General features: G+C 39.9%; 1 protein-coding gene across 2 annotated transcripts in view; it reads right to left on the minus strand.

Annotated features, from left to right (window-relative positions):
* Window positions 1-1571: 1571 nt before the first annotated feature.
* bcam (basal cell adhesion molecule (Lutheran blood group)) overlaps window positions 1572-12760 on the minus strand; it is a 52690-nt gene continuing 41501 nt past the window's right edge. Inside the window, exons 10-16 of one of the 2 annotated variants that reach the window (XM_080501081.1) lie at window positions 12085-12226; window positions 10513-10637; window positions 9665-9810; window positions 7715-7767; window positions 4912-5053; window positions 3243-3342; window positions 1572-1696 (exon numbers count right to left, since the gene is read on the minus strand). In XM_080501081.1, coding sequence (XP_080357207.1) covers window positions 1694-1696; window positions 3243-3342; window positions 4912-5053; window positions 7715-7767; window positions 9665-9810; window positions 10513-10637; window positions 12085-12226 — 711 coding nt within the window. In that variant the 3' untranslated portion in view covers window positions 1572-1693. Of the gene's footprint in view, window positions 1697-3242; window positions 3343-4911; window positions 5054-7714; window positions 7768-8119; window positions 8385-9664; window positions 9811-10512; window positions 10638-12084; window positions 12227-12760 lie in introns of those variants that run through there. The other variant, XM_080501080.1, reaches the window with a different exon arrangement.

Raw genomic sequence — 12760 nt, forward strand, 5'->3', positions numbered from 1 at the left:
ATCAAGGCCATTGGTTCCAGTGTACAAACAAAGTAAAAGAGCACATCAACCCGCTATCAAACCTTTTTGGCCCACCGACAATGTAGGGGAGGAACAAAAATACCAGTATAAAGTACCTAAATCACAGAAACACTCTTGCTGTGACACTCAAAAACTCTTTCATTTGGTAAAAATAAACAGTTACATCACAAACTCCAGCAGCAAACCCACATCCCACCCACACCTGTCTCTCCCTTCGCCGCTTGTTGCAGACCAGAGTGAACCTGTCTGCGCCCGCAAATTCTACCCCCAAACAGGCGAAGCTGTTGCTGCTGCACGGCAGCTCATGAAAGGCTCATTTTGTTGTCATGGGAGAAATTACACAGCGGGCTGCTGGTTGAGATCGTCGACCATTTCACCAAAATTCCACCAATTTCACAGTGAACGCTGATGATAATTGGGCTGTCTGAGCAGAACCACCGCGTGCTCACGGGGATCGTTTCTCACCTTTCTGTTCACTCCTCCAGAGCAGAGAATTGAAAGGTAGACAGAGAAAAAAAAAAAAAAAGATTGTTGCAATTATCGCCAGCAGCTTAGTAACGGCAGACACCGCTGGACTCTACATAATGCACAGCACTCCTACCGCATGACGGACAGGTCCATCGGGGTTTGAATTTACAGTAAATACCAGGAAACAAAGAAAGAGAAGCAAACTAATTGGTGTACTGACTTAAAGTACATATGTCGTGGAAATGCTGAGAACAAATTTGTACAATGCTAGAGACAGCCTGGCTTGTTTGGCAGCATGTAATCGGGATGTAAAAAGGCAAGCAATTCTAGAGAAAGGATTGGCGTTATTAACTGTCTCGGTGACTCTCACTGAAAGCTAATTAGGAACATCGAAAAAAGAAAACATAAACATTCACAGGTGGTAAAAATGCAATTATAAACAACACTAAAGCAAGCAGAGCTTCTCCGAGCGACGACGTTACAGCTGTGAGTGCCACACAGTGTGCTCAGGGATTAAATATTGTGAGCGTAAATCAACACTTATTATTGAGGTGAATCAAACAGAAGAACAAGCTGTTATATTTCACCCCAAATATCACCGGAAGAGAAGAAAGATTTTAAGTGCGGACTCCAAAGCAGGAGAGGCATCCAGTGTTTGATTTGATTGCAGACACATTGGAAGGAATTACAAAACTTAAGTTTTATGGCATTTTTCAGGTTCATTGGCAGCATGTGAGAAAACTTTTGGTGTTGAACGTCTGTCAACGCCTCACTGGATGCCTCCGTACTGCTGAGGAGTCCACCACCGATGCGATTGGTGAAAAAAAAAAAAAAAAAAAAAAAAAAACCAAACCCAAAAGATAATCTAGCGACGTCACAATGTGATTGTGGACATGTATCATTAGAAACCGGGGTCAGTACGAGATGGACGGAGCTTGGACGATAAAACTCCAGCCATCTGGTGTAATCCAGGTTTTCAAACAAGCATGATCAAGACCAAAGATGGTGTCACACCTCCCCCCCCCCCCCCCCCCAAGGTACCCAAAATAAAAAACAACTCCCAGCTCCACCACGTGTTGCCCCCTCCATCAGTCAAATGTAAGATAAAAAAAAAAAAAAAAAAAAGAATTAGCCCTGTTGTCTTCATAGCTGTCATCCTCTTCCCTTCGTCCCGATGTGAGTTATTCTCAATCAGCAGGTTTTATCACTGTCGGAGAGAAAAACACGCAGAGACCAATGACATGAGCAGGGTGTTGATTCCGGCTCACAAAAGAACAAAGTGAAATTAAATAGCCTTTAAAAGCCTGTTTTTATTTTTACGTTTTATATGCCTCAAAGCAATCGGACATAATTTCTTATACATCATGACTCTATCCCCTTTAGACTTCTGTACACGTTTTATTCAACGACTTATCAAGTACTAATTAACTGTTGACAAACTTGTGTGTTGAGATCCCAGCAGGGCATCAGCATTAACATTGAATTCAATCAATGAATAATTCACATCTTATATAGCACTGGATGAAATGTCCGGGGTATTCTTGTTGCCTGGAAGTTATATGAAATATATGGTTTCACTTTTACCGTTACATTTCTCGCATGTCATGAGAATTTTATACCTCCATTAAAAGTTGGCAGGGAAAGAGTTAAGGTAATTTATAGCATTATATTCCTGCAAAATATAATCACTGTTTGCGGGCATTTGTCATTTAGCTGAAAGCATTATAAGCTTTCCTTCATATAGTGGAAATAAAATGAAATGTCTCTGTGGCTTGGCTGTAGCCTTTTAGGCGACAGCTTACAGGGTGATATATTTTAAATGACTTCCCAGGAAAGAAATATTACTTGATAGCGTACCGAGACAGATCTTCCTTGTACCATTCATTTCCAAAGCAAAGCAAAATGTGTCTGCTGTCTCGCTGCAGTTCTGAAATGTCACTCAGTTTTCTGTCAGCAGTTCCAAAAAAAAAAAGAAAAGGAAAATCCTAAATTTCATGATGAGATGTTCTACATTAGTGATGGCATTTTCAGAGGGTGTCCAACAGCCGTCACTGTCTGCCGGTTGAACTGAAGGACCTTTAACTCAAACCTGCTTTTGTTGAACTAAAACAAACTTTAGACACTCAATCGGCATCTGAAGACATTTCTGAGTCTTTTTCTTCTTTTTTATGCTGCTATGAAGGAGTCAATAACTATCAGCAGGACTGGCGTTGTTATAATAAACCATAAGGAGATGGCTGGTCCCACTAGTTTAGTGCTTTTAAGTTATTCCTACAGTCTTCTACACCTTCAAGTAGCCAGCCAAGCTGAACATATTCCCCACTGGAGGAAATCAAAACATGACTACAGGCAATAGATGATCACTCATCCTTTCATGTTTGCAGGCTGAATTTCACATTTCTGGCAGTAAAATCCAGAAAACATGGAGACTTTATTTCTATGAAAACATTGTTTTGTTTTGGGGGGTTTTAACCCCATGCTTTGCACTGAGTTGTCTTCGACTTGTTATACAAGTAGTTTGTGTATTGATCATAAACAAGGTTTCAGTCAATTCAGAAACAAGGTTATTTATCAATAAACCAACCAAGAATTAATCCATTCACTCTTGAAAATGATAACCTGGACTCAACTAGATCATTTTACAGTTTTGCTGATGACTACCGACTCTATGTGTCTTCTGCGGGGTCCAAACTGTTCAAATTGCCTCTTGAATTAGATTTTTCACATCTGCAGCACTCTGCAACCAGACTCACCTGTTCTGTGGGAGGTTTTCTGTTGAGGAGACCGGCCTCCTCATTGGCCTTGTCTGTCTTCATCTCCACCACAATGTCATTATTTACCTCTCCACTGGCCCTGCACAGAGAAATAGTGTGAATACAATAACTTGAAGTGGAAAAAAAAGAAAAAAGGTCAAACATGTGAATCTGTGCCAGGTGTGAGCAGTTGTCTGTTACAAGTAATGGATGTAAACTTGGCTGGATGATGCTGATTTCTGTTTTGACACATTATCTTTTAAAGAGGAGAACAACTTGGCCGAGTTGGTCAATTTTTTGGCTGTTAACTGTCACTTAGCTTTATTAACTTTCAGAAAAGATAAAACAGCCTTCCTCACTAATTAGGGTATTTTGAGTGAGGGGACAGATGTGACAACACTTTCACTGGCAGAGGGCTCAAATTTTTTGAGTATAACCAGCACAACAACATAAAAAAAATATTTTAAACTGCCATGAAGAATGAGATAATGAGAAACCACATTTCAGGTTTGCTATTACTACAGGATGAAAAACATCCGAAAAAGTTTGTTTTTCTAACACTGCAGTAAATAGGACTTTAATGAATATTATCATTAGGAAAACAACCAAGAAAACAAAGCCCACTTTCTTTCAGCATGGTATTAAAGACAACATCAGGGGCTTTTAAAATGTGGGAGGATGGAGGACAACTCCATTTTCTAACCAAATGTTTGTCACATTATTATATATTTCTAAAAGCTATTGGGATTCATCTCCAACAAAAACGTAACCCTCTCCGTGTTAATTAACTGTTCTTATTTAAAATATATGGCAAGTCTTTTTAATATAGTCTGCAATTGTGATAACTGTTTCACACTAAAGCTTATTTTATGATTTTAATTACACTATATTAACCGATTTGCAACCTTTGGTTTCTTTTTCATGATTTCTTGTCAAAAATTTAAAATGAACAAAAATCTTGCTAAACCCAAGTTCTTTCTGCCGCTTTGCTCTTTCAGGTTACAAAAAAAACCCTGCCACACACCTTGAAAACCATTGGACCAGAGTATTAAAGAAATAGGCTGATATTGCAACTGAAGATTAATGGTCCATTGCACTAATTTCCATTTGCAAAACACAATTTGTTATCTTTATACAATTTATTCATAACTGACAATTTATGGCCCGGACCTTCAGATTCTTAACTATCTCATACTGCTTGCACCTTTATGTGCTCACAAGTCTGTGTAAACAATGTTGTTGAAGGCCCAAACTACAACATTGGCTGTTATTATGAATAAGACATGAATGAAATGGTTTTTATATGCAATGGTACGATGTGGGATTTGTCAGTGCATATTGTCATTTGTCCATGTAGGAGGCAGCTCAATGCACTACGACCAAAATCCAAGTGGCTTCATCAGTTTCTGTACATTTTGTTGTTGTTTTTTTTAAACTTAGCAACTGCTTTAATTCTGTCATCGCTGCCATTTTTTGTGAGGCCTTCACTGAACCTCCAGCAGCAGAGGTTATTTCCCATCTCTTTTACAAACAGCACCATGACAGGAAAAAAACTGTGTTTTTTTCTTCTTTCTTTTTTAACACAGAGATAGTGGTTATCGAATCACCACCTTTATTACTGTCCACATTTATCCCATCTGTTCCAGTTGCCCCGTGTCTCTTTACTCACACTTCCTTCTTGTTCTTCTTGCTGCAGGGCAGCTTGTTCTTCTTGTTAAGAAAGTAGATGAGGGCCACCAGCAGCAGGAGCAGCAGAACACAGACCACCACGGCGATCACCACCCCGCTGGAGCCTCCCTGCTGCTTGTCAGCTACAGGGCCGTAATGGAGGGACACACGGGGGGGAAGGGTGGAGGGGGGGGGGGGGGGGGGGGGGCGGATGGATCGGTGGGACAGCGTGGGGAAATTTGAAGGGAGGGGGATTGATCACAGTGCAGGAGGGGGGAGATTATAGTGTTTTTTTTTTTTTTTTTTTATTTGTAAGAACGGGTGGAAGGGAGAGAGGCACCATGAGGGGTGTTTGATTTGCACGGTGTGAGTGAAGAAGGAGGAGAAAGAGGAGGAGGAGGAGGGGGGGAAGGGGAAATAATTTGATTTCAGGTGCCATTTTGTGGAAAATGGGGTGAGGGTGGTGAAGGGAGGGGGATGGGAAGGATCCAGGTGAAGACAATGGATGGACGGATGGATGGGTGGAGAGGATAAAGGGCGGGGATTGGAGTGTGAGGTTAGTTTAACTTTTGAATGCAATGAAATGTGATGGGACCCAATAACAGGGCCTGTATCCTGGCAGGTAAAACTAGACAGCACAAAGCAAGAAAACAACACTGAGCATACTCACCATTCACCCACTCTTGTATTACTACAGTTGTGAGGACTTTATTCTAACTAAAACTGACACTGTCAATTACAAGATTTAACTTTACTCAACATGCAGCATTTTAGCACAATTGAGAGTAATATATAAAGTAATCAGTAAGGATAGTACCTCTTTTCTTTGGTAGTTACTTGTTAATGAACTTTACTTGTACAGTACATTTTACCCTCATCAGCAGTCTGAACACGGTCTCACATATCCACATAGTAATGATCGTTGGAGTGCTCTATAAACTGTGTCTACTGAAATAACACAAAGCTAGCGTTAACATTTATATCAAAAGGTTTAAAAAAAATGCTGACCAGCATACCTAAAGCTCAATATTAACATATTTTCATTATTGGTTTCTCAGTGTGCCATATGATGGACTGTTTCTTGGCTGCGAGCTCTGACTTCCTGCTGTCTCCACTGGTAGCCTGGTAACCTCACAGTAATGACAGGACTCCAGGAAAATGTCTGCAGCAGTACCTCTGCCTTCCTTGACCTCATTCAGACCATGTCAGGACAAAGCACGAGGCTGGCGTTACACGCCGAGGTGTCCTCGCAGACAACAACAATTAACTCACACTGCTTACATGCAGTCAAGTCAAAGTTCAAACAACTTTGATTTGAGTCCATCATAACAGGATATGCAAATTAAATTCAAATGCAGATCCCAGCTAGTGGTAAATAATCAACCACAATTCAAACATGTTTGCATTCATGTATTGTATGTATGTATAATCAATCAATAATATTTCTGGAGAGCTGATACTATTTGTCTATGAGTGTAGAATAACAATAAGTTCTGGAATAGCAATGACCTTTTTCTGATTATTTCAAAATCCTATCTTTTTCCATAATTATATAGTTGTTTTTGACTTATTAACAATATTGGGGATATTTTTTTCTTTCTTAATTTTTTTAGGAATAATATTTTTACTTTTTTTTTTTTTACATTTTATAAAAACACGTACAGAGGCACACTGAAGAGTTTAGAAAAAAGTAAGTTATAGCTATAACTGTTTAGATATACAGATTTCTTTACTATTATTTTTCTTCTTTCCTGAAAATTTCAGACCATAATATTTGAAAAAATGAATAATTATTAGAGGTGCAATATGTAATATCATTTGCCTAAAGCACGACAAGAATGAGAGAGAAGCAAAAAAAAAAAACAAATGAAGTGAGTCTCTACAGGAACAGTAACTACAATGAGGCTGAAACTCTAAAGGGGTCATATTTTACGGCTTTTCAACGCTTTCACATGATCTCATTAATCCAAAAATGTTGTATTCAAAGTTTATTGCCCCAAATCTAGCTTTTGTTTGATTTTCCACCATATGAATATTGTATCATATTAGCTGCATTCAGAATCTGCAGTGTGAGCTGGACTGGCTCCGCCCACACATGCTCATCTTGGGAGGAGGAGGAAGTACTTCCTCTTGTGGTGCCATGTGACAGATCAGAGCTGCCTAATTGTAGGAGGGTCAAAGGGAGAGCCTACCTTGATTAAGATTGGCTAAACCCCACATGAATACTGTGTAGAGTTTGACTTCTGATTCACTCGTTGGAGCAACACACTTTTTAAAAATTGAAACAAGCCAGGGAGAGAGATGACAGACTTTTTCTGGGGCGTCATTGCCAGGTATAGTGATGCACATTACTGTTGGAAAACCATTAGAAAGTGAATTTTGCATAATATGACCCCTTAAAATGACTGGTAAATCAAAATTTTGAAAACCCTGCTCACTACTGCCACCGTAAGGGCAAATGCAGAATTATATCCATCTTAAACGCTGCGTCTTTAAATTCTGAAACTGAGGGTCTCCCTAAAGGTCTGTCCTCTCAACAACAGTAATACAAGTACAACAGATACACAAATACATCAACTTTTGTAGGCACACAAATGCAATCAACTAACTAACTGTGTGTGTGTGTGTGTGTGTGTGTGTGTGTGTGTGTGTGTGTGTGTGTGTGTGTGTGTGTGTGTGTGTGTGTGTGTGTGTGTGTGTGTGTGTGTGTGTGTTTATACGCAGACAAATTATACACACACACACAGTAACTTACAGCTGTAGACGAACACCGTACACATGTGAGTAGGGTTAGCGATACAGACCTGATTTTAGCACAGGATTTCCAGAGAGCAGCACTTTGAGAGAAAGACAGTTTCTCAGTCCCATAGCATAGCATAGCAAAGCAACAACGGAGTAACACACACCACGAAGAGCATACACACACAAAAAGCTCAAGGTCCACAAGGTACACACACACAGAGAACCCGGCGGGCGGGAAAACGACGACAGTTAAAAAGTGAGAAACATGAGGGCAGTCGGAAAGAAGAGGTGACAAACAGACACAGCCAAGAAGCATAGAGAAGAATGGAAAGAATAGAATAGAATAGAATCCTTTATTGTCCCCGAGGGGCCACAAAAACGTTTAGTAGCATCCACAAAATATAGGACAGACATCATACAAAGGTGACAAGAGAAGAAGAATAACAATATACAATATCCACAGTGTTCGGTAGCAAGAGGGCAAATATACAAGATTACAGTACAGCAGAGGAAAGTATGTGTAGAGGTGCACGTATAAGCATGTGTGTGTGCATGTGTGTGCGTGCGTGTGTGTGTGTGTGTGTGATGGAAGGGCGGGGGGCAAGAGGAAATGGATGGAGGGGAGGTTTCTAAGTTACAGGGTCTGTACAACAAAGAGTCCTGAGAGAAGAAGGGAGGAGAGGAGGAGGAGGAGGAGGGAGAAGGCTCTACCTTCAGCTGAGTTGTGAATTGCTGCAAAAGAGGAGAAGAAAAAGAAGAAAAGGGTTGATGTTATGGCGCCGCAACAGAGAAAAGCAGGATTCGGTCGCTCAAGCTTTTTGCAAATCCATTTCTGAGTTTGTGTGACGCTTTCAGACCGTTTACTGAATCTGTTTCTACCTCAGCTGTAGGAACTACAGCGTACATAATAATAATAATAATAATAATAATAATAATAATAATAATAATAATAATAATAATAATAATAATAATAATAATAATAATAACAATATAATAATAATAATAATAATAATAATAATAATAATAATGACACTGGGAGCCAGGTAGGCAGGAAGTAATTGTAGAAATATGTAGTGATAAAACATAACTACCAAGCTTTTATTCATTCATATATAACTATTTGGGAACGTGTGACATCAGGGTTATTCATGCAGTTCAGAAAAAGGTTGAAAACAGTTATTATTAGAGCGTTATTAGCTTAGTACAGTTACTGATGTGCCATCAACGTCAACTGATGTACTGAACATTTGACTAGGTTTGGTGAAGTGTAATCACTCCCCCTACCCCTGGAAAAGAAGAAAAAACTACAAAATAAAAACCTAAAACTAATGCAAAGTTGAATTTTATCATTGTTATTTTTCTGTTATTCATTTCATATATTCCATTAGGGAATAAATATGAAATGGTCAGGTTGAAAAGTTATACCTTCCATTCCCAAAGTCTCATTGAAGAGATTTCTTTCAGCAGCAAGATGTTTGCTGCACCGAGAAATTTGTGCATGTGTTTCCTTGAACTCCATATACCGGTACACTCTGATTCATGAATCTTCATCAAACAGGTACTAAACAATGGCAGCAGGATGATTATTAATACTAAAAACACATTATGAGACACCAGTTGCTTCAAAATGATGATAATTCCTATAATATTTCTGCATGAGCACTCACAACCATAGGATACCGCAATATATTAATTGTTGAAAATGCATTTTGGGTGAGAAAAATTAATTTCCTCATCTTTCTTGAGGCTCATTTCAATTAAAACAGCTCAACTACTGTTGACCTGTTATTGAGAACCTGAAATATAAAGTCACTTAATATACAAGTTCCACAGAAAATATAAGAAAATAATCAGGTTTATTGTCAGTTGCGGTTTTATGTCATGCTTTGTGCAATAATGTGAATATGTGTAAGAGAAGCAGTTTTATTATAAAACCTCCCATCTTGAGCTAAACTGACTGAAACTGAAGCTGAAGGTTGGCAGCCCTGTTCGAAGCGGTTACCACTCCATACTGACCTCGTTTGAGAGATACCGGGATGTTCTTCTGTGCCGTTCCGAACTCGTTGGTGACCTCACACATCACCCCGTCCTTCATGACCTCTGCTGTGGCTTGTAGAGCCAGGGTGCTCACCGCCTTGTTTCCTTCCACGGAAATTGCCTGATATGAACAAAATATGGGAGAAAGAGAAACAGTTAACATTCGTCATATTCTTTCATCATGTCTCGAGTTCAATTAAAATGAAAGTCAACATTTCTTGTTGTTACCATTTGCACTCATTTATGTTTTGTCCTGTAGCATCCTGTTGCTGTTAAACTGGATACACTAATGACTTTCTTCAAATGATCTCCCTCTTTCTCATTGGTCTTTAAAAAAATGTCAGTAATTCAAATTTAAATATCTTTCAACTTTGATCTTCCTCAGATTGCAATTTGCTTTGGACAGTATCCATTTTTTCCCCCATAAGATCATTAAAGTTGTAGCTCATGTTATTGCTTTACACAATATTTTAATAATGAAGCTGTATTCCCTCTGTAGGTTTCTTTAAAGCTGCTTCATGTGGGATTCTGCGCTCGTTTCTTTTAATGAAACTTTTGAAGTTTAACATTGAATTCTACAAAGAAGACCTCACTATGATATGAAAAAAAACCCCATCATGCTTCAAAATTCTCATGCTGTCCTGAAAAAAAGAAAAGCAAAGAGCAGAAGCACAGCCTCTTTTTTTCCCCCATCTTACTTTCCCCTCTAGGGGAAAAGCAACAAACTCAGTTTACTGAAAGATGCCAATTCATTCCAAAGAACTAATGAATCAAAACTGATGCATGTTTGTCTCTGCTTGTCTTGGTTACGTAAAATAGAGACCTCTTTTCCTGAGGGCTTCCAGGTGAACTGAGGGGCGGGTACACCGTAGGCTGTGCACTTCACAGTCACCATGTCTCCTGCCTTCCCCACCTCGGCAATAGCGGGAGTCTCGATCACTGGTTTTCCTGAACGGGAGTGGAGAAAGCATTGGATAAACAAAGTGAACAATACAGCTCAAACTTAAAATCACACGCACGCACACACGCACGCGCGCGCGCACACGCACACGCACACACACACACACACACACACACACACACACACACACACACACACACACACACACACACACACACACACACACACACACACACACACACACACACACGCACACACAGTTTCATCGCATATTCTCGGTGAGCACCAGAGAGGAAAACAGCAACAGCTTCTTCCACCAAATCAACAACCTCCTTCCTCTAACTGCAACAATACCCTGCCCACCCACACACTGACCATTGTGTGTGTCTGTGTGTGTGTGTGTGTGTGTGTGTGTGTGTGTGTGTGTGTGTGTGTGTGTGTGTGTGTGTGTGTGTACAGTGGTGGTATTGCAGGATGTATGATTTACAAAGAACTGTGCTTGGAGGACAGGGTAAAGTCTAATCTGTTTCCCAGCTTTATGCCGTATGGCCACACACAGATAAATGCTACTGTTGAGGGCTAAAGCTATTTAATGGAGCACTGGAAACACATAACAGTGTGATTTTGAGACTATTAGGGTGCAGTTTATGATGGGGCCATTGGGAGGGACATTTCTGACAATGACAATGTTGTTGTTTTTAAGTAGTTAATGTCAAAAAGTAAATATGTTGAGTTATTAAAACATATATTGTAGAACTGATTGCAATGCAAAATGTACAGTAAAGGTGCACCCTGGACAAGTTGCCAGTCCATCAATCACAGAAAGACAGACAGAAAAGTCACAATTTAATCTGAAGTGTAGGATTTTGGACTGTTTGAACAACAGGAATGAGAGAACATGCAAAGGCTCCCAGGCTTCACCCGGACTTCAACAGGAGATACTGTTACTACAAAGTAAGAGAGCTCACAACTTCACAACTGTGTGGCCCTAAAGTTAAATTATACTAAAAGAACATAAGCTACACTCTGAAGTAATGAGGCTGTGGATGTTATATAAAGATGTATTGACTAATCACCGTGAAAACCTGGAACAGACGCCGTACAGTGTTGTATTATGAAAATTCAAGAAGTCTAGCATTCAGCTAATAATTACTTATAGCAATTACTATGTGTGTTGAGTTTCTCTATTGATGGGTGAGAGTCGGTTGCTCTGCTTCGCTTACATTTTAAAATACATTTAACGTTTGTGAAACAGCAGGGAACAAAAAAAGGTTTTGTCCCCGATGCAGTATAAAACTTTTAGCAGAAGAGAGGAAACTCACACTTTTCCCCCAACAAATTGCACTCTGGTGACTGTGGTTTAAATGTTATGGCATGTAAAAAAAAAAAAAACAACAACACAAAAACAAGCCAAAGGGAATTTATTCCCATAGTCCAAGTATTGCCCCATGAACTCTCCTGAGATAAACTGTGCATGTGAGTGGAGTATGTTACCTTTGACAGTGAGGCTGACACTAGACTGAGCAGTAAGTCCTGGCACAGATGGAACGGCTCCAACACACATGTAGTCTCCGGCGTTATCATAGGAAACATCTTGTATGGACAGAGTGCCGTCCTGAGAGAGCACCTCGGATCCCTGGAGGAACACAAACACACAGAAATGAAAACCAATCGGACTCACACTATCATCCCTCTCCTACTTTTTGCTCTCTGTGTAAATGTCAGTGCTCCGCAGCACTGAGGACATCCAGTTTGAAGGCAAAGCGCGATGCTGGGAAAGCAAAGGAAGAAACTTCACAGACTCTGTTTGAAAGCACAGTGATAACAGATCAAAGTCAGTCCGCCATGATGAACCTGACGTCTGCGATTCTCCCCAGCCTCTTCTCATAGGAATCAGTCTGTCTAAGAACAAACACTCTGCTCAGAAAACCAAACAGCTGGCGAGTTTCTATCACACCCAGGAGACACAACAGAAGATACGCAGGCTACAACAACAGGTTCGACACGGAACTAAGTAGAGGGGAAGGGATGAATACCAAACATGCGTATGCACACAACGATATGTGTGTTTTCAGTATCAGAATGTAGCGAATTCACCAGATATAGTGACCATCATTGTTAGAAAACGAAACAAAATGTGGACTTCTTCCTGTTCATTTCAGCAGGCATC

Source organism: Blennius ocellaris, assembly GCF_963422515.1.
Source record: "Blennius ocellaris genome assembly, chromosome: 8".
Lineage (NCBI taxonomy): Eukaryota > Metazoa > Chordata > Actinopteri > Blenniiformes > Blenniidae > Blennius > Blennius ocellaris.